We start from the raw sequence: 22,331 nt of genomic DNA, 5'->3' as shown, positions 1-22,331 counted from the left end.
AGGTTTAAGGGTAACAAATCAAGCAACACTTTAGTGGTATTTAACCCCCACATACCATATCTCTCTAACTGCGTATGCGGCGCATGACTGTGCAGAACAAACATAGAAACGCTTATTTTTATTCTATACGGGGAGAGTTCTCCTCGGTAACAGAACTGGAGTTGGTCACTGTAGTAACGACAAGAACATTTCACTGCAGGAGGGCTGATATCAAGAAACAAATTAACTTGTTTACTCGGTTTCAATGCGGCAGCACTTTGGGGGAACAATGCTCTTATTATAAGATGCATTGTCTGAGGTGGTGGCAGGTTCTTCAGCCTTTCACTTTCTTTCCTCTTATCGTTTTGTGTGCCATAAAGAAGAGGACAGGACAGGGACCCCCTATAGGCAGTGCATATCTGCCTCTAAAAGCATCACTCAACTTTATGTTCACTTCTGGTTCCCCGAGCCCGGCTGTGTTTCTTCCATCGGTATCTGCTCATAAAAGGTACTGAGGCTGTAAAGAAGAGAAACAGACAACTGCTGGATAGTCACACACCTTTATGCAGAAATCAGGTGTTTTTACTGTATGAACCATAGGCACTAACACAGCTTAAGTTATAATAAACATGTTAAGATTGTGCTGTTAATATTTATGATAAGAACATATCCAAAATCACTTATCAAAACTTATTTATTCATAATAAACATACAAAATCGGCACTGTACTGTAGAAATTTCCTTTTTTATCACAACAAAAAATGTGGAACAGAACGTAAAAAGGGCCAATTTTTTAAAAATCGTACAGTGCACTCTCACTGTAGGTGACATATAGACCAATTAATTTGCATTTTATTAGACTGTGGCCTCAGCTCTCTGGCTCAACAGATGCTGTCATCCCTTGAATGGGAAATACTGAAACTGAGGGCTGTTAGGCTTGTTAGCTGGTGTTAGTAAATCTTAACTAACAAAGCTCATGTGATAGATTTTCAGTACAGACTGTATACTAGTCAATAACCTTGCAAACTATGTTCAAAGCTGTGACTTGATTAATCAGTCGAGAAAAAAACAAGAAATGTATGGAAAGTTAACCACCACCAATTTCTTTTGTTGATCAATCACCAGTGTGTAGGATTAAGTATCATCTTACGTTGAGGTTGCAGAGGTGAAAATTTTCCAGACACCAAAACATGAATGACCCTATTTGAAGCCAGTGTTTGGTTTGTCCGTTTGGGGTTCTGTAGAAACAATATGGTGGACTCTGTGGAAGAAGACCTGCTGCATATAGATATAAACAATTATTTATTCTTAGGTAACAGTGATTATAAACTACTGAAAATGAATATTACTTATAATTTTTGCCAATAGATGCCCCTAAATCCTACAGACTGGACCTTTAACCATACCTATATTCAACACCATGCAAGCTAGGAGAAAAACATAAACGCCCATTATGTATTGTCATCAGAATCAGTGGTTTTTGAGATTATTGGAAGCTGTGTGAGGAAGTGTACCCAAAATGTGGAGATTAATAGAAATTAATTAGAGTTAATTAACATAATTCACAAAAAATGTGGATAATTCTGTGATGAAACTGAGTTGCAGTGTGAACCTGTGCTTCAACCCATTGTGCCAAACAACAAAAAAAAATCCCCAATAGATTTTATAAAGTGAAGTGAAAAAGGTCACAGTGAGGCCATCTTTAATCAGAAACAATCCTGTTTACCCCCTTGGAGAGTGACTGAGAGGGCACCGAGTGACGCAGGTGAGAGACAGGCGTCCACCCAGCCCCCGGACCGCACCTCTCTTATCTGCCTATAGAGTGGAGGAGGAAGGAGTGACAAAGGCCAGGGCTTTGGGTGTGATAAGGAAGGGCCTTATGTCCTGCTCAGGCCCTGGCTCTCACCCTGGCTGTCCGCTGCGAGAGGCCATCCAGGGGCCAGGAGCTGACCACGACCAGGAAAGCCTCCAAGACGGTGTTTTCACACACAGGTATGAATCTGACCCTGTGCTGTCAGATATACAGAACGACGGTGTGTATTTACATGCGGTAGCTTTGGGGCAGTGAAAGAGAGGAAGGGAGAGACAGACAGAGACAAAGGGTCAGGCGGAGTTCAGGGCAGATTTTTTTCACCAGTCGTCTCACACTGCAGGAAAGCCAAATTGCTTCCGGATCTAGGTATCCACCCCAGTTCCTACACTTCCCGCCTCCTTGTCCTCCTCTTTCTTTCCTTCCATCTCAAGTTTTTTTGTCAGTCTTTGTGTTTATTCTGGCTCTTGAGGTGGTCGGTCCTGCTGGGTGGCGTGGCACAGGGTGACAATGTCTGTAGGGAAGCAGTCTTTGAGCAGGATACCTCTGTCTCTCTGGCAGTCCAGCTCTCCTATGAAACCGTACCAGTAGATCACAAGGCCTGGACCAAACCTGCGGTGCAAAACAAAAGAAACAAAGCCTGTCTTTTGTTAGTTCATCATCGCTGTCATGTCTGAGAGTTCTGAGGTAGCTGTGAATTAGTTACTTTTAAATTCATATCTGCAAAATGCTCACGGCTGTTGGCTTTGGATTTGGAAGGGAAAACAAAAAAGTAGCGGAGAGACAGAAAAGATGGGACACAAGCAAGATTGATATATGAGAGATGAGGTCGCTTAGGTATTTTCCTTTGATCACCATCCAGGAAACTTGCACTGAATCAAACGAAAAAGCCGCCAGGGAGATTAAGATCTCTCTGACAGGGTGATACACACTTGATCACATTACAATGGCGGCGAAATAACAATAATCTGAGAAATAACAAAGCTCTACACACACCAAGGCCTCCGGATCCTGTCATCGGAAGCCTTTGGCACATAGCAGAGCACACAGAGTTCAACACAAAGTCTGAGACTTAAACACACTGCATCTGGTGGCTAACGTTAGCCAATCCAACAGTGTCCAGCTGTTTCATTCACTTTGAAAGCCAAAGCAACTTTGCCTCAGTTGGCGAGAGCTGCAGTTCTTAAAAGCTATAAATAATGACTTGCCAGGCAACTGAGAAGTCAAGTTCAGACTATTTAAATATGAGATCTTTTGTTCTCTCCTTCTCATCATTTTACTGCTATTGTGTCTTCTAGACACTGTAGCTACTGTACACCTGAAGGTCTGCTGAAAGGTGCAGAAACAATTAAAATGGAAGAGCTCTTCGCCGGGAATGTGCGACGTTATTTCACTACTCCTCCTCACAAAAGGCAATAAATCATCTTTCAAGCTATTTATTATGCCCCAAAGAGCCACCGCTGGCCCCTCTCTGCCTCATATAGATCATGCCTATTCTTTGAACATTAGCTGCCATGCATAAAGACATGTCACAGTTGAACTCTGAACGGAGAGCACCTTCAGCCCCCACATGCAAGACCTGATTCAGGGGGCTGACAGTGCTCCGGTCCCAGACACTCTATCCTCAGACAGTTAACAATGTTGCAGGGGCCTCTAGAGACCCAGACAGGAAGCTAGCCAAAGGGCCACAGAGAGCAACACAAGTTCAGCTCCAAGGTAAAGTATGTAAAACCTTGAACCTGTGATCAATCATTTCAGATTAAAAAATTCACTTAGACACCTTATGGTGTTATTCTAATCATAATTACGTGAATCTTTAGTCTTTTGTGTGATTAGAATTTATGAGCTCACGATGTTTGACCTGTACAAATTCGACAACCACATAAATTATAAAGTCATAGAATCAGTTGTCGTGACATCGCCAGCTATGTATGTGCACTGTTGACTGAGCCTTGAGGCGGTGCATGTTCTACATACAGAACCTGTACGGAGACACATGCACCGAAAAAAATATGTGACTACACACGCACCCCTCCCCTCCAAGAGGCCCTTGCAGCAGTACATGCTTCTGCACCCCATCCCCGGATTCTACATTTTACAGTGTGTGATTTACGGTGCTGTATCTATGAGCAAACAGGCCAAAGCTAACAGCCCTGGAGAAAGCCCACAGATGCACACCGAAAGTTCACCACAATGTCACACACATAGCTCAGCCTCTCAGTGCAGCGCAGAGCTCAAGCCCCCCAAAAAACTCTCATCGTTTCCACGGTCCCGCCTGCTCCACATGGTTGCCAACTCTTAATATGGAAATGTTATGGAAACAAAACCTAAACATTTACATTAGATGACTTTGGAAAAGGGGTTATGCTCTTCTTTTTATTCTGCCCGCCGTGCTGTATGTATTTCCTGTGCTCTGGATTGGGGAGGCGAGGCTGAAAAGAGGGAGAAAGAGGGAGACCGGTCTACACCGAGCTGAGAGAGGCAACCTTCTGGAAAGGTTAAAACTGTACATCAACAGATAAGGCAGCGGTGTACGATACATCATGTCCCGGGTCTGTCAGGGGAGGCCGAGCACAAATTGAAACAAGCAAAATTATAAACACAGGGGAGCCATGTCACCAAGGCCTTTCCATACCGTAAAGAAAATAAATGGACTTTGAATCCTACTCAGAATGAATACGAGTCAATACCACAGGGAGGTAAAAACCTGAGACTGGGAATACAAACAATAACACTGAGGGGGAAGGGAGCGGTCAGGGGGCCAAGACTGAGCCTGGTGGCTACAGTATGAGAAGAAAAAGTTCCAAGCAGCATCCAGACAATATAAAAAGCAATTATAAATATACTTTAGCGTTCCTTTTGAAGTTTCTGAGGAAGTGACTTCAGTTTGAATTTGTAGGCAAATTATGGTTTATTATGTGGGCTGGCTCATCTTAACCTACCGTGTGCTTATTACACACACCACCTCCAAGTCAGCCATCTTCCAATAAACACCTAACTATGTAACGAGTTGGTGAAATTGTTTGTGAAACGTAGCTAATTTCGGCGAGGGGGCCACTTGACGAGCCTGGGCGTGGATTGCGGCTGCCAGCCACACTTTCGTTAGTGTTAATGAGCGGGTGGTGGTCGCATTTAAAGCAGGTGCCAAGCAGCTTACTACGGAGGCTTAATGAGAGCAAGGCACTCAGGAACAAAAAAAAAAACCCTCGAATGGAGGAGAGGGAGTGTTATTAGTGTCTGCCTGCACACACATGCACACGCACACGCACAGTTATACAGCCAAGCCTCACACAGAGCCAAACTGAATTAAATCTCTATATGCAAAATTCTTACATGCACAGAGCAGCAGTAAAAATATGAACTGCAAATCTAATAAAAAATACAGTAAAATACAAACTGCACCCTTCAAAGAATGTGCAAACTCGCTCTCTTGATTTTATTTATGCCCTTCTCATTTTCAGAGGTTGCTGGAGGTCACACAGCTTGCCCCCACTCTGAAAAAAAAACGTTTCTACCGAACAAACAGATCAAGGCTAATTTGATCTGCCACGTTCGGTGAGAAAAGGCTTTACTAAAAACTGGGGGCCGAGCACGTCTGCCAAAACGCATTACGCGACATGACGAATTATCAATAAAATCAAGATGAATTTACGCCCAACTTTAAAACACCGTCACTTCGCTTTACATACTGCGCAGACCCATTTCAAACAAAACGCCCCAGCAGTGATTTAGACAGCGTAAGCCCCTACCTGAACATGAACTCTCTGTCTCTGAGGTTTCCCCACAAAGACCTCTTTGTTTTCAGCATCCATACATCAGGTCACAAGGTAGGCCTGCTAAAGCACTGCCAAACATTAGTCTTTTCTCTGCTCCCTGAAATGCAGGTATGGAACCTGCTCAACTTCTTTTAAGACAGAAAGCTTTGAGAGTGATTGAGGTGAGAGGTAGAGTGGAATAAATGTCTCTGTGTGGGAGACAGAAGGACTATGTACATAGCAAAAGACAAAGATAAAATGTGTGTATTAGTGACTAATGGCCTGTTCTTTCATGGTCAGTCCGTGTTATAGACAGCTGCCTATAGGAGGTTATTTACAGGGTCAGATAATGGGTGTGTGATGTGTTTGTGGAGTTTTAGAGGGGGGTGCAGTGACCCATAGGCCTGCATGCTAGGTGATACGGCCCTGCAGCTGATCACTGTACATCCAGCGTGTGCATTTTAATGGTTTCACTATAGCTGTTTGTCGCCAGTCAGCCAGCCTTATGATGAAGACGCCCTGATAACACAAGCTTCCATGCACACAAATAGGATATTTAAAGGCTGGCTCTGCCCGGAGGGGCGTCCACGAACAGAGAGGAAAATAATCCCCTGCTACAAACTATACATCCTCCTGCCCATAAATAACAGGAGTTGAATGGAAGAGTTAACCTCCCACAGACAAGTTATTAACATGACCAGAGCTAAGAATAGACTACCTTCTTTTTTTCTCATAGCCGCCCACTTTGTGCATAAGGAAAAAGTTCAATTCTGCTCAGGTGTGTCACACAAAAACACAAGGCAGCGGTAGTGCAGAATCTTATGTTAAATGAGTCGCCCAAGCCTACACAAGCATCGTAATTAAGGTGGAATAGAGGGCAATAAAAAATAAAACATCTTCCGCCAGGTGTAATTCTCCCCGACATTTTTATGTTTTCTGTCGATGGGGTATGGAAATGGAACGTGGCGCGGATGTGGCTTGTCTTTATCGCTGTTGGAGGTAGAGGGAGAGTTTTTCGTGTATGTGTGTTTGTGTAGTGTAGTGTTAGGTTTAACATCGAGGTGTGTAATGTGTGAGTATGAAGGGTGTGGGAGGTCAGGTCGAGTCAGTGTGTTGTGTGGTGCACTAGGAGATAATTTACGCTCACTGATGCGAGACACCAGACCACAGAATAGAGGATCCCTGTGGCTTATCTGGTAACCATAGCAACCACTGTAACCTCGTGGCAGGACGTGCCCCCAGCTCTCTGACCCGCCACAAAATTAGTCAATGGCACCTTTAGCTCAGAAACAGTATAACTGCCTCTAATGTTTGCATGAGGAGGTGGTAGCCATGCAAAATGTAACATCAGGGATAATATCATCCAAACTCACAAATAATATAAAATAATATTAAAATATAAAGACCTCTTTTCCTTTATGCCTTGGTATCTATGATGTAGCATTTGGGAGACAGCTATTGATGATTTCAGAAGACATTGAAACACATAAAAGACTCCTCACCTTGCTGGCCGACGAGCATATCCAGCGAGTGTGAGTCTGTGTGTATCATGGATGTATTACAGGGAAGTGTGTATGCATGGGTCTGATTACGGACAAGCTAATAGGAGCTCGGATCCCCTGAAAGCCTCCCTTGAGACGTTTAGGGGGAGCTCTAAAAACTGTTCACTTTTGTGTTACTGATTATATGTTTTCTTCACATAAAGGTTCCTGGAGTAATAAAAATAGAAGTAATATGTGTCAGTATGTAAATGTGTACATCTGTCTCCATCATTTAACTTCGGTGTCTCTCCCTGCTGAAGCCATCTGTGCGTAAAGCAGTGCTGCAGTCAAATTCCTACATTTACGTAGTTACCTGAACTCATCATCTGACAGAAGGGACAGAGAGAGAGGAAATGTTGCTGGTGGTGTTAACTGCTTACAGTGGTATTAGTAGAATCTGTTTCGTTATTGAACGCACACTGATGCACACTTTATGCATGTGACATGTTGTTGTAGTGGTGTGCAACAGAAAAGACTCCTCTAAAAGCCACTGTATAATTTCAGCCCTGTGCGTGTCTTGTTAATTCATTGCTTTCAGATGTATCAAAAAGTGGAAAACTGAAATGTGAAATGAGTGTTATGTTGGCTATATCACTGTTGATTGTTATAACATTTGTAAAGTGTTATTATTTCATTAAAAAAAATCTCACGGTATAGTGTCATATGTCATAAAAAAAGTCAGAATTTTTTTTGAATGTCAAAAAATGCATACATTTCTCATAGGAAGATCAGCCAGTGATCTAGTATCAAATGATGACATAGTACAGTTTTCTCTATGGATTATTTTCATTACAGACATTTTTCAGATGTGTCAACTTACAACATTACATTTGTTTTAGGTGCTCTAAAGAGGGATACCAAACATTTAGACAACTGTGATGGCTGTTAACTTTGTGGTTATCATATCAAAGTATGCAAATTTGTGGAAAAGATAAACTATATTAAACATTTTAATAATACCAGTTAATCTAAGCTTTGCACTCAAGTTAACTAATTTATCATTTCGTGAGATAACTATAATTAACTTCTAACACTGTTAAGCTACCCCAACATTGGGACTCTGCAGTCTTTATCTCCAAGTAACGAATTATCACTTTCTCTGACCTCAGTCTCCCTCATGACCTCCTATCAACTCAGCCACCTTCTCACATTAACCCAAATCTTATCACCTTACACACACACACACAACCTGACAGAGTCTTTATCAAGCAGCTGATTGCTAACCTGGCTAACACATGACTGTGTAAATGAGCTAATAAGCATCAGCCTTATTTCTTTAGCACAATAGCAGGACACAGAGCGTGCGCCACCTCACAAGGCCATTTGGTCCTGGTTAGGATCCGTTTGTACAATATCATGCTTCCCAAACCATCCTCCAGCCAAAGGGAGGAGCCTTAATCAATGTTTGGAACTCGTTAAGTCCCTTAACTGAGCATGTCGCCGACCACATTAGCGATACATATCTGAGGGACAAGTGTGCGTTGTGTGTGTAATGTGTGCTGGTCCCCTCTAAGATCTACGCCGTCACGGTCCAACGCGCTTTGACACACTCTGGTCTGCTTTGGATGTGGAGCGAAACCAAACAAGGTGTGGTCTGGCTTCGGCTCTGTCTGTTTAGTGTTCAGAAGTCAGTCCAAACAGCATCGAGGACAATGCGCACGACAAAACAACCCTGCCGACGACAGCTCTGTGATGACACCAGCAAACCATATTAATAGAGTTATGGAACAACTTTCTCTGCATCAGTCCTCATTTAGAAACAGTCTGACATTTAAAGTCATCCCTTATAATGTAAATGTAATAATAAGATTGTTCTGTCTCTGTTATTCTCTGGCTGTGTAAGGGTTAACATTCAGTCAGTCAGAGCTCACCTGATCTTTTCTAAGATATCGACTCCCCATCCTCCATAATGGCCCTCTACATCATGAAAATGGCTTGATCTCTCCAGTTATGGCACACTGAGTGGGTATTCATTAACACTTGATGCTGATATTATTAAATCCTATTATTGCAATGGCTTCAAATGGTATCTCCTATGCAAGCAGTGGACTGAAATCATGAGTCGGCAATAATCTGTGAGTCTGCAGTGTGTAAATACAAATGCATGCTGCACAGGACTGAGATGACCATTATATCTGATGTGGAAAGAAAAAATGTCTCAGAGGCTTCTTCTGTGCTCAGATAAGGCTTATTAGTCTCCAAAGCCAAACACTGGCCGCAGCGCTAATTTGAAGATCCGTCCAGAGACTCCCTTTGGCCTTTGATGAGTCCCCATGTCTGCAAGTTCTGCTTGGAGACAGGAAGCTCCCTGTGGTGGCAGGCTGAGAGCCTGTGCAGACAGAGAGGACCACAGCGTCAAGGGGATACATGCTCCTTTAACCTGTTATTGTGAACTCCCAGCAGCCCTGGCCGATAATTGCCACCTGTCTCTAGGGAAACGCAGTCAAAGGCAGGCAGAGGGACGGCCATTTTGTGTCTGCTGCTGCTCCTTGCCCCACACAGCCCGGTCCTAATCCTCGCCCTTAACCCTGATGGCTAATGTGTTTTCAATTTAGGATGATCCCCCCACTACAGCCACGGCCCTAATCAACAACAGTTTGTACTGTAACCCTATCTGCCCTTGCGAGGGCAGCGTCAGCCTGACCGGGCGCCTGCAAACCTGGTGTGTCCAGCGGAGGAAACAGTGTTATGTGTGTATATGTATGGATGATATCATGTTTACATGTGAGGTCATAGGATGTGTGTCTGATGCTTGGCTGTTTGTCTTCCACACGCAATGTTAAGCTATTGAAACAAATATATAAACATCCACACACGCAAAGTTACAACAACTACAGAAAAGAAAGTCAGTGCTCTAGTTTTTAAAGACACATGCTTTGGAGATTTAAAAAAATATAAAAAATATTCTGCTTTCTTCAATTTTGTGATAAAGTTGCCATGGTTACCCATAGAAAAACTTTGCTGCTCACAATAGTCTTTCCTTTGTCTCTGAGACATAAACCAGCTTCTTACTTGGAAATTACTAAAAAAATCAGCAGGAGTTCTTTTGCTGTGCTCATATGCTTCTCAGAGGTTTCTCAGCTCTGAGAACAGCAGATGAAATACAAAGGTGAGACTTGTTCAAGTTTTCTTTAGGATCTAACAGTTATTTCAAGAGCGGATTTTACAATGTTATCACATTGTTATTGTTTAGAAAGCGCTGCTGATGTGTGTGTTTAATGTCACACTAGAGGCCGACGCTGTTGTGTTAAATGTTACTCCAGTCACACTTCTTTTACTTCCGTGATGCCGGCATGCTATCTAAAATAACACACTGGAGCGGCATGATGCTGCCGTTGTTTGGTTGGTAAAAATGCAAAGGTGGCATAAAGATGGGACTTCATAGCGGCCCTATAGTGTGATCTCTGTGTAAAAAGGGGCTTTAAATTCTGCTGCCACTCCAGTGAAGGCTGAATCAAAAGTCAGGCATGGAAAGGCAGGTGTGAATGTTTGTTGTGTAGGGCCTCCTGGCCTCTGCATCCATGAGAAGAACCCTGCCCCAAAATTAGAGCGAGGCCTCTAATGTCTCCCTGGGAGAAAAAGAGGCCTGGCTTTCGTCCAAGTCAGCACCTTTGGAAGTGCAGTCGTGTTACCACCACTAAATCAACATGTCAGCGCCCGGCCCAGTGAACTTCTTCACCCAGACTCCACTGCTTACAGCTACCCCACACACCTAATGAATTGGTGTGAATGCCCATCTGTCTGCTACGATGAAAGGTGAAAGGAGATATGAGGAGAAAAAGTAAAAAAATATATCTTTTTCAGCTGTTGCATAGAAAATTTGGAATATGAATATCATCACCAGATGTAGAAATTAGTCCTGTTGCTTGAACAGAAGGCTGTGACAAAACAGCCAAAGCCAGGTTAATGGTATCCTCGCCATAGACCTTGGCCTCTGTGTCCAAAATGGAACTGTCCCAGTTTGGGGGGCGAGTTTAGAGAGGGACGCGGGCAAAGGGCCACAGAAAGCTGTGTGCTTACTCGGCAGTCTGTTTACATTCCTGAGGGTAATTTTAGCCCCTTGGGGGGGAGGCAGAACAGGGGGGCCGACATGTCGTTGGGGCTTGTCAGTGGTCGACGGACCAGCCGGCGTAGTGGCGGCACCTGGACATGTGGGTGGTACGTAAAAACACACATACAGACCTCCAGTGGACAAATTGCTGGAGCTGTTTTCTTGTGCTATCAATTATTTACTCTAGTTATTAATTTAAAAAGAGTATCTTCTACATATTATCAATGGCTACTTTGTCTGTGGGTGGACAACTCAGCAGAGACACGAGCTAACGCTGAGGCCGAGTGGAAAACCACAACAGAAGTGAGGGTGCAGTGTTGCTTACAGGCCCACCACAGAGCACCATTAGCTATGGACAACACAGGATATCCCCAGTGTTTTCTCTGATGATCTGGGGTGCAAATCTAATTTCATTGTAGTTTTTAAAAATTTGCTATGCAAACAAAAAAATAATCCTGGCTCAAGAATCGCTGAGGGCTTCTGTGCGCGTGCTGGGATTTGTCTTTTTATTACTCCCAGCCCTGAGTGTCCCTTCAAAGGGCACAAGAGCAAAACGTCCATGTGTGTTTGCGCCGTTTGTGAGCTGGTTCACGTGTAAGAAAGAAGGAGAGAGGGAGGGAAAGTCTGAGCTTATCGAAACTAATTAGGCAAGGGATGAGGATGGAAGTTAAATACTGGGCTACATGTAATGAAAGAAGCAGAGTGGGGGACATCTAGGGGTCAGACCCACACCAAACAGTGGTCCTCAGGCAATCTGGTATTGATTTTCACTCGTTTGGGGATGAAGGTGGACGGGGGGAGGGAGCCATGGAGAGAGAGAGAGAGAGAGACGGGGAGAGGCGGTAGTGCTCTAGAGTCTAAAGGTCTTGTGAGTTGTCAACTTGACAGTTTAACCCCTTTTGGAGGAGAGCAAACAAACAGAGGGATCTCCTGGGCTGACAGCGTTGATCTGTCATAGCGACGACGCTGCAAAGCCCCACACAATGCCCACACGGGAGAGGAGAGTGGGAAGGAGGGAGGGTGGGTTGATACAGATATGCAGAGGCACATTCCTTAAGCCCAAGAAGATAGGACTGGGTTCTGCTTAAGGTCTGGCAACCATGATCTATGAATATCTACACCATTGATCAGAGACGGAACAAATGAAAAACTAAACTACATTTTTCTATTGAAAATGATTAATTTAAGAAAAAATATTGAATACATATGAATATAGTGTGCATGGCTCCCCACAGATTATTACCAATGAATTTCTAAAACTTTTCCATATTATTTTACCTCATCTTTATGACATGTTTAAGCAGTTTACTATGGGTAGGCCTACATATCACTACAGTCGCATGTTATTAAATTTCCCAGGCATTTATGGATAGCAACTTGCTAGCGATTGCTAGCTTTGCTCACTCATTAGACATTCCCAACACTAACTACCTACATGCCAGTGCCGATCCTGTTTGGATTATAATTTTGAAGTTTGCATGCATATATTTCTTGCTAAACAAGTCTTCGTGTCTGTGTATTGATACAATATTGCCATGCAAAGAAAGTAATAATTTGCTGTATTAATTTTTTCCGTCAACCTTACTGGTGTCGCTTTAATGGTCGCGCAGTGCAGCACTAGATTTTCTATTAGGAATACTGGTAAAACAATTCAGGTAGTGACATGTTTTGGGATTTTTATGAACATACATGAAACAAAGCCAAACCAAAACTTTTCCAAAACATTCAGTTAATTCCAAACCAGGCCTAGAAACAGATTTTCAAATTTCATAATGTATCCAGAAATTTCCTGACCGTGGGAACCCTGATGGTGTGATATTTCTCTGTAACTGTGGTGAATAATAGAACACAAGCATACGAAAGAGTGGGCATACCAAAACATACCAAAGTGGGGCCATCAGGTACCATTTTGGTCTTTCCCCATGTCTAAAAGTTTTGGTAATACTCTGATAAAGCAGTATGGGTGACTGTCCGCAACCAGACAGACACACAGATGTCAGCGCTCCTCTCTTGTCACTCAAACTGTGAAGGCCGTCACCCCCGAGCACCTTCCCTCTCATGTCCTTAAACACTTGAGGACCCCTTTCACTTTTCCCCTCAGACTGCCTCATCGCTTTGTCACATTGCCAAAGGGGGACTCCATTAGCCTGGCCATGCACAGAGCCCCCAACTCTCACTAATACTTAACACACACAACCACACACACACAGAGGGAGGCTGATCCGCACAGCTAAGGCTGTCCACATCAAATTAGAGTGGCCCCTATTGTCCCTATTATGGCCTGGGAATGCTCCATCATGACGGATGCTACGGGGTCCCTCACTTGTCAGGAGTTGTCAGACAGATAGGGAGTCTGGATACACACAGCTGACAGGTAATCTTAATGTCTTCAATTAGCCCAATTAGGCCTGTCATAAACAATTCGATAAGTGCTCGACCAACACAAACAGATAAACGCACGCACAGGCACACACGGGCGCACACGCTCACGCGCCGAGGTCTGCAGGGTATTAATGAGAAGGGTAATGGGTATATCAGCGGACGGTTGACTTGTCTTTTGTTTCAAGGAGGGGTGTGTCGCCCCCCGTCCCTTGCTCTCAGCTGTGCACTGCTGGCTGCTACCTGGTCAGTTCAAATTGTACTATCTCCTTTCATTAGCGCATCGCCGGCTGAGAATCTGAAAGGCCGTGACAAAATTCATTTGAGACGAGTGGGAGCAGATTGCCTGAAGCAGGTGCTATAAGGGAGATAAAACAAAAGCAGCACCTTTGAGAAGCTCTGTGTGTGCATGTGTGTGTGTGTTTTTTACCTGTGTGTGTGTGAGAGAGGTTTTTCCCTGGTCTTCACATTCGGTTCTTTTCCTTGCTATGGTAAATGGGTAATGACACAAAAGTGCTTTTGGAAAAAAAAGAGAAAAAAGAAAGAGCAGGGACCAGAGAGCTCATGCAGCGCACACTTGGAGCGTTTACAAAGCTGTGGTGAAATCTAAATATTGTTTCTAGTGTGACTAAACAGGCCAACACCTTTCTGTGGAGAGGATGTGTGATAGCTAACAGTGTTTGATTTGGTCTCTCCTTTTATAATATCTTATCGCAAAACAACGGTGACACCCACACAACATCCCCTCCTTTTGTCCTCTAACCGTTTCTTTAAATTCATCTATTTGCATTTACTATCAAGTTCTTTCTCTGCAGGTACGCAGGGCACGTTTCGGGAAGCGTGAAGCACAAGCTAATGTTTGAAACTTAGATTCCACAGTTTGCAAACACAACAGCTGAGCAAAGTTAGCATCAATATTTGAACAAGAATTTCACATCAACGCTGCCTTGATCTCCTCCTTACGCTGGAATCCTCCATGTTAAGCAACAATACTGACACGTTCAATGTAGTGCTTATATACTAGTGTGTACACTGAAAAGTAAGGAAAAATTAAAAAAAAAAAAAACCAAACAGCAGTGAATATTTTAGTTAAAGCCAAGGCATTATTCTGAATGATGGAGTCCCATGGCACATTTTCATTCAAGGAGTCAAACTGGGACGAGAAGACAAACCAACTGCTATCTGTGATGGACATCTAACTCTCCATCTGATCTTTACCTCAAGTGACGGCTGGAATGCCATCTGAGGAAAAAAAACAGAAAAGAGAGAAAGAGAGAAAGAAAGAAAGAAAGAGAAAAGCCGTCACCGGGAAGTTGTAATAGGAAATTGCTCTTGGCAACTATTTGTTCAAGCACCAGATTTTTTTTCATCTTTATGCCAACCCAGCGAGCCCCCATTGGAAAACAGGGCAGGTCCCCCTAATGAGTAATCTATTTCAAAGCAGTCGTGTCTGGGCATGACAGTTTACTGAGAGGCTTGAAGAACTGGTAATTACCAGTGTTACGGGGCAATTAATGCATATTACACTGCGGCACTCATGGCGGTGACTGTCAGCTCCCCAATAAAAATGAGCACTCTTCAGCTAAAGGGTGACATTAATTGGGCCCTTAATGACTATGCAGAGGAACCAAGCCAAATAGGAACAAAACAGGGGACTCGCTCTGACTCCAGCAGAGGGGCTGGAAATTGGACTAAAAATGAGATTAATTGCTGTTTAGAAAAAAAAGAAGGGAAAAAATGTGGTGAGGGGAAGGGGGAGAAAGAGGTTGGAATTATAGGGTGCAGAGAGCAAGGGCTGCTCATACAAATGACAATTCAATTAATTATTTTACTGTATTTTCTATACCTTTAAGAGTGCAGACAAGCCTGAGGCCCATTTGGAGGGCTTTGTCTTGATATGTTGCTCATTGCATAAACGCGTACATTTCCCAAAGCACCCACGCACAGCGTCACGCTGCATATGCTCAATATAATGATCTAAAATCTTTATTGAAGTGAAAAGAGCCTTTCCCACATAACATGAAGAATATATATAGCTGTGATGAATGTAAATGAGATCAGGTAGTTAGGTTTTCCATAATGTGCAGCAGAGGAAAATCATTTTAAAAAGGAAGTGTTGAGAGTTTCTGGGTTACACACTTCCCTATGAAGCCTAAGGCCTTAAGTATGTCTTTTCACTTAAAGCAGTCCATAAAAACATTAAGCAGAGCTTTCATTAAAAGTAAATCTGCCAAATTGCAGGCCTTCCACCCCCAGGAATGTTTGTTTAGAGGGAGATCAAGGATGTGGCGAAGACATGAAGTAATTCTGATTAATGTTGCTAAAGCTAGGCACGTACTGAGCACCACCTGAATATGCAAGCCCCGAATCATAAAAATATCAGCATGCAAAACATGCCGTCATTTGCATACATTTTTGATTTTGGATTTCCTTGCTATTTAAATATGCAGTTAGAAATAGTCCAGCACTGCCTCTTGCGCTGTCACGCTGCACGCTCACACTGTCATTGGTCCTGATAGAACTCTTCCGCTTCAAAGGGAGCTTTGCAATGGAGAAGAGAATGAGCAAATATTTGAATTGCAAAAACACATCATCTAGCGAGGGGGAGAAAATTCAAGACAACTTTTTAGAGTTAAAGACACCCCCAACCCCCAGCAAGCGCACCCTCTGCACATAGCACAAAAAAAGTCAACATATTCATAGCGTAAGCACTCTCTTCACTAATTTACCATATCCAAATTTGCGTAATGGGATATGACACATTTTAGAGGGGATTGTGGAAATAAACTTTAATTTGAGGAGAGAAGCATAAAATGTTTTAAGCTGCCCCTGTATTTAACTGAAATCCACCGCACAAATCCAGGTTCTCCGACAACCTGACATGGATTTGATTACAGACTGAAGTGTAATTAGCTACTTAAGTTATCCTCTGGTAGGTTGGAGTGAGCAGTATCAGCACAGCAGCTAACTATTTCAGCATAACTAAAGAGACCTTTAGATTCTGCAGGAGTACCTTTCCCCCCAGGATTCAGCAGTTTACATGCAATCACTCCAAGAGAATCTCTGACAGCTTCCAACTTTTGCAGAAGTTAGGTGCAATAAATAATCTTCATGACAAATCAATAATATGACTCATAGCATATTTGAAAGTTTGAGCTCCCCAATTTGAAGCCAGGATAAATACAACATTTAAGCCAAAAGTTACAAGTCTAGGCATGAAGGCCACGAACAACATTAACAGCAATAAATACCCATCTTCAGGCATCTGCAAAAACACCCCTGCAAAGAGGGAAAACTGTGTTTATGATTATAAATTTATTTACCACAGGCTGAGAACTACCTTGAATTTTAAATTGGGGGAAAATGTGAGCGTCTCAAACACATACTAAAATGTCTAGGACACATGGAGCATTACTGTGAATGGCAAAATAAACTGTGGAAAGGTCGTTGAAAAACAAATTCAAGGCTACATTTTTTCATAATCATCCAAAGCTTTAAATGTAAGACAAATAGTTTGCGGATTCCACACAATAATTGCAGGAATAAATTAAGTTTACACTGTTAACTGAATCCTAAATGATACACATTATTCTTAACAAGAGTAAATATTCATCCTTTATGTATATATATATATATATAAAACAGATAACATTAAATGTGTCAACAATGAATGATCTAACTACTGGCTTTGTAATGTAATGAGAGAGGATACAATCAGCATCACAACAGCAATCACACCTGCTTCATATGACAGCACCCAGGTTACCACGCTAATTTTAGTCCCTTTACTGGTAAGATGCAATACTGCGCTGCCACAAAATACCGTCCATCTTCGTCCGAGCAGCACTCACGCATTGTCCCAAATTAGTTTGCAATGGGTTTGAATGAGAGACTGATTAAATAAGAGATATATAAAAAGAGTTAACCACCGTAACGTTTTAAGGTTAATTTAAGTTCAACACATTTTTCTTTAAGATGTAATTACAAAAAATGTACTCTGCCAAATGGTTGAGCAGAGAGTTATAGTTTCAGTCTAAAAATGATTATTTGCAGATTCTTGCTGTCTCTTAACACACAGTTACCCAGAGCTCTTGAATACACCGTCCACATCACACCTCCCACCAGTCCAACCCCTCTGTGGCCTCCCCTCCTTGTGACTCGCCTACGTGTAGACAACTTGGAGACAGGTCGGAGCAGAAATCAAACCTGAATGATGGATAGCTTTACTGCACAATGACCTCTGTCACTAGGTTCTTGCCCTAAATCAATGGTGGCGATAAGGGTCCTGCGCCAGCGCTCACCTTGGTATGTTCACCAGCAGACCTTATCTATGGCAGGAGGAAGTATGAGTAATAACTAAAGACAAGCCACGACAAAACCACTAACCCCACCTTGTCAAACATAATTTACAATGTATATTCCTCTACTACCCCCCCTCTGCTGCTGTTAAAACAGTAATTATGAGAACCAAAGAGATTTGGGGCTGCGTGTTTGGAAGATTAACCTGCTGTAGGACGGTGAGAGAACTTTGTACGTAACTTTGGTCCAACAATTTAGCTTTCAGCTGAGGACTGGCATACCCTACTATTGATACACTGGCATTCACATTCATTCACAAAATTACAAGTAAGATTTTTAATCTCCACACTGTCAGGTCTGTGTGGAGCGGCCAAAATTTCAGTGATGCAGGACAGAAGAGGTTGGGGGTTGAAGTTGAGAAAAGGGCCGACAGGAAGTAGAAGCAAAGACTTGAAGATGAAGATTACAGCATTGAGAACTCTTGGACCCTTCAGTAGTTTTTCATCAGACCATGTGTGTGATAAAGTGTGTGTGTGACACAGAGAGAGAGAGCGGAGAGAGAGAATGAGCACGCTTCCAGGCATCAAAACGGAGAGAGAGACCAAACATGACATCAAACGTTGCAATTAGCTGACCCCTTTCTCCTAGAGTCGCCGTTTGAGAAGCCGTGCCTTTAAAACCCTGATTAAAATATGTTTGCTTTCTCATTCAAAATGACATTTGACAAGGTTAGTAATATTTCAACTAACTGCAAAAACATTCTTGCGGCCGTAATCCTTTTTTTCCATCACTTTTCGGGGGCGCAGGTAACCTCGGAGCGAGTTTCCCATGAACTCAGCGCTACAATTTGAAAACAAAACGGCTGCTGGAGGAAAAAAAAGGAAGAGCAGTTCAAAGTTTTGCTCGAGCGTGTTTTGTTTCACCCGGGCAGCTGAAGCTAAATGTTTTGCGATCATTATTCAGAGAATTTATCCCCTTTCTAATTCAAACCACAACGAATATTTAAAACAGAGCCAGTAGTCTTTTCTCTAACCGCGAGCTCCATCCTTAGCAGGGACTCAGGGGGGCTGAGGACTGTCAGCAGCTCTGGGGATAGAGTTCCTCAAACCGTTAAACCCCCTCATCACCAAATTAGGAAATGTGTAGTCTGTAGTGCAATGGCCACTCCAGTGGAAAAGTGATTTAAAATGTAAAGTTAGGTGTAATTTAATGGTGCACGACAGTTTGTCATATTTTTTGCGGTTCAAAAAGTTTGTTTTAAAACTGACATTGAGCCCAAGTTTTTGAAAAAAGGCTTCAAAGAGTCAGCAAACTTAAATAAGCAAAATGTAAATGGTGTCCGGGAAGGTCTTTGTCAGGGTGCAATCCTGACAAAACAAGCTGCAGATAAGCAATGAATAATCGGAAGAGATCAGAACTGGTCAGGCCAAAACTCTGTCTGAAGTTAACAGTTTTCACATCCATTCCAGTTGCAGAAGAAGAGAATGTGAAGTGTCGGGCCGGACAGTGAGCCAGGGCCGGGCTTAACTGCAGCTGCGCTCAAATTGAAGTGGCACTTTCTATCAGAGGCCTTTCGCCAGACAGCTCCATCCTGCCCTTTCAGTTGTAACCCCCGTGACACACAGACGCCCATTACAAAAAACAAGAGTGGTCATTTTAAACACACAGCCCGTCATCGACGAGACAGATTCCGGGTTTAACATGGAGGGGGAAGATTCATGGTGCGAACGTGCCAGCTGATAGAGATATCACTCAAAATGAAAAATAGATTTCTCCGACATCTCCATGGCGGCCGTTCAAAGGTTGGGTGGGGAGGGTGTCTCAAAGCCCAAAACTCTACGCAGAGTTTATATTTCACTTGTTCAGAAATGTATGCCTCTGTTATCTCGCATCAGTCCAAAAGGAAAAGGATTGGGTATCGCCGTTTCAACTTCCCACCGATGATGAAATGTTACATCGACAGCGGACAGAGTTGGAATTTGGATCATATTGTTTCCCTGTTAACTCCTTAAGCCCTTGTCACAAAGGTTTGCTTTATGGTGCTCATTTAAAACTCATAATAGAGGGAAAAAAACATATTAGCATTATTAACACAAGAGAGTGGAAAGAATATATTAGCCGTCGCATTGAGCGCACATTTATTCTAAGAAGTTTTAATAGGGTTCAGTGGCCAAATGCATTTTTTTTCCTCATCATTTATAGACCTGACAGAACTTGCAGAGACAAATCTGTTGACCTGATAGATCTCGTACATTAACCCTCAGAATTGATGAGCAAAATCAGAAGGTCAGCACTTGGACACAGGCTCCTCATGTGTCTTTGATTACACACTCCCCACTAAGGGATAGGCAGGCAGAGATGTTTAAGCTATCAGGCAATCAGACCGCCGCGAGACGTGAAACTCAAACCAGAGACGGCAGAGGGGAGAGGGCTGCCTGGGAACAAAGATGGGGGGGGGAAGAGGGTTCCTGACGAAGCTCTTTAACAAATGCCAGGCCGGTGAGGGAAGACTCAGATGTGCTTGTATCTCTTTCAGTGTTTCTGGCAACGACGCGGTGAAGTGAATTAATACTGAAATATAAAGCAAAAGTTCACAAAAACAAATACCCCTTCATCTGGTATTTAAATTCAGTTACTTACGGCACATCAATCAAAATGACTGCCACGAGGTACAATCAGATCTTACATAGTGAAACAAACAATTCAAACCATATATCAACGTTATTTTGAGAGATGAATGAGGTCAGACGGTGAATGGAAAACACTGAAAATTCTTACTTAACCAAATGTTGAATGATGGCCGCAAATTCAGAACAGCATTGCTGCTTTTGACGTCATTCATTGTGGAATGGATACAGAGGCTGATTGGTGTTTTGGGACCAGTTTTCTATCTTTGAGTAAACTGACTAAGTGACATAGTTTATGGATATTTCATATAATATTCCATGCATCACAATAACAGCACAGTGCAGTTGATAAACTGTTCAATTAACCCAAATAGTGAGCACAGTAACTGCAGGAAGTTTGTGTAAAACAAAAACCCAACAAGCTGCTGGGTGTGATTGCCCTGCTCTGCCAGGTGCTGCTGTCTTTGCAGGTCCTGGTGGCTGGAGTCAGCTAATCAGTGCAATTGGGAGCACCTGGTCAGTTTCTCAGGAGCAGCTTATTTAAGATCTGGCAGTGGCAGTCAGTTCCTTTCTTCACACACACCCACACCCTACACCGTGCTCTTGTTTGGTTGGCTTCTATCCTGTTAATACTTTTAGTTTCTTCTCTGTATTTCTTTGAATTTTTAACAATTGAACACTCTCGGCAGGCTTCCTTTTTGACCAACTCAGTAAAATAAGATTGGGAAAGTCTTTTGTTAGGTTCTCTGAGACTGTGGGAAGCTTGTTCAACTGCAGGACAAGGCTGTTTAGCAGAGAGCGAAGACTCTGTGAACAAAGTGTTCAGGTATTCAGTGTGCCCTTATTTTAAACACAAAGGCACAAATATGAAGCATATGTTTCCTTGGCTGTTTATTTTTTTCAAGTTTATATTCTAAAAATGAATCTAAACCTTAAAAAAAAAAAAAAAATCATTTAGTTTTATTCAGAACAAAAATGCTGAGATAGAGGTCAACTAAAGCTAAAATGAGGAGTACCTTGCCATCTTGGTTCAGGATATCAAAAGCTTTGTTATGGGTGTAAATCATCAAATGCTTTTATCAGGCTCTTTCTGCAGTCAATACACACAGAGGTCAAACAGAGCCAGGATAGCACTCAACACGGGATATACCAGTGCCACAAATAAGTGTGTGTGTGTGTCTGTGTGTGTGTGTGTGTGTGTGTGTGTGTGTGTGTGTGTGTGTGTGTGTGTGTGTGTGTGTGTGTGTGTGTGTGTGTGTGTGTGTGTGTGTGTGTGTGTGTGTGTGTGTGTGTGTGTGTGTGTGTGTGTGTGTGTGTTTTATATGAGATTACATTTCTACTGGTAACATATATGTTCCAAAATTACCATTGTTTACACAGAAATTACATGATTAGATTTAAGTGCACAAAGAGGATAAACAAGAAGGTGAAATCAATGGGAAAAGAAAGAAAATGAGCATGTGTGGTACAAGAAAAAAACAAACAAAAAACAAGGTTATGTGAGGGACAGTGGGCCTATAAAAAGAAGCCCACTGTCTAGATTATCTATAAGGAACCACTTATCACAAGCGACCAGCTCCACACAGTGAGTGATGGGCCTCCACGGACCATGAGTACCAGCACATTATCTGGTACACACAGAGCTGCTCTTTAAACACAAAGGCAGAAATATGAAGCATTGTTTCCTGGGCTGTCATTCGGTCAAAAATATTATATTTATTTTTGGTTGAAAATAGAAAGAGTGTTTACTGTTTTTGTTCTCAGAAATACACAAGACAATGCTGAGCGAGCGATAAATTACAGCAAAGATAAATTGGCTAAACTAAACTGTTTGTTTTTAGTATGTTAAACACCACTGATTTAAACCCCAGAAGCCTTTGAAAGGTTAAA

At 42.6% G+C, this 22,331-nt stretch overlaps 1 protein-coding gene across 1 annotated transcript in view; it reads right to left on the bottom strand.

The window, feature by feature from the left end:
- Nucleotides 1-523: 523 nt before the first annotated feature.
- The window catches only part of cdin1 (CDAN1 interacting nuclease 1), a 64,167-nt gene continuing 42,359 nt past the window's right edge, over nt 524-22,331 (bottom strand). The window contains exon 12 of the mRNA XM_042500943.2: nt 524-2,401. Within this exon, the coding sequence (XP_042356877.1) occupies nt 2,245-2,401 (157 nt within the window). The 3' untranslated portion in view covers nt 524-2,244. The remainder of the gene's footprint in view (nt 2,402-22,331) is intronic.

The sequence above is a fragment of the Plectropomus leopardus genome, chromosome 14 (genome assembly GCF_026936395.1).
Source record: "Plectropomus leopardus strain MGB_pleo_1.0 chromosome 14, ASM2693639v1, whole genome shotgun sequence".
Taxonomy (NCBI): domain Eukaryota; kingdom Metazoa; phylum Chordata; class Actinopteri; order Perciformes; family Serranidae; genus Plectropomus; species Plectropomus leopardus.
The sequence above is the reverse complement of the archived record's forward strand: the minus strand, read 5'-3'. Positions and strand labels throughout refer to the sequence as shown.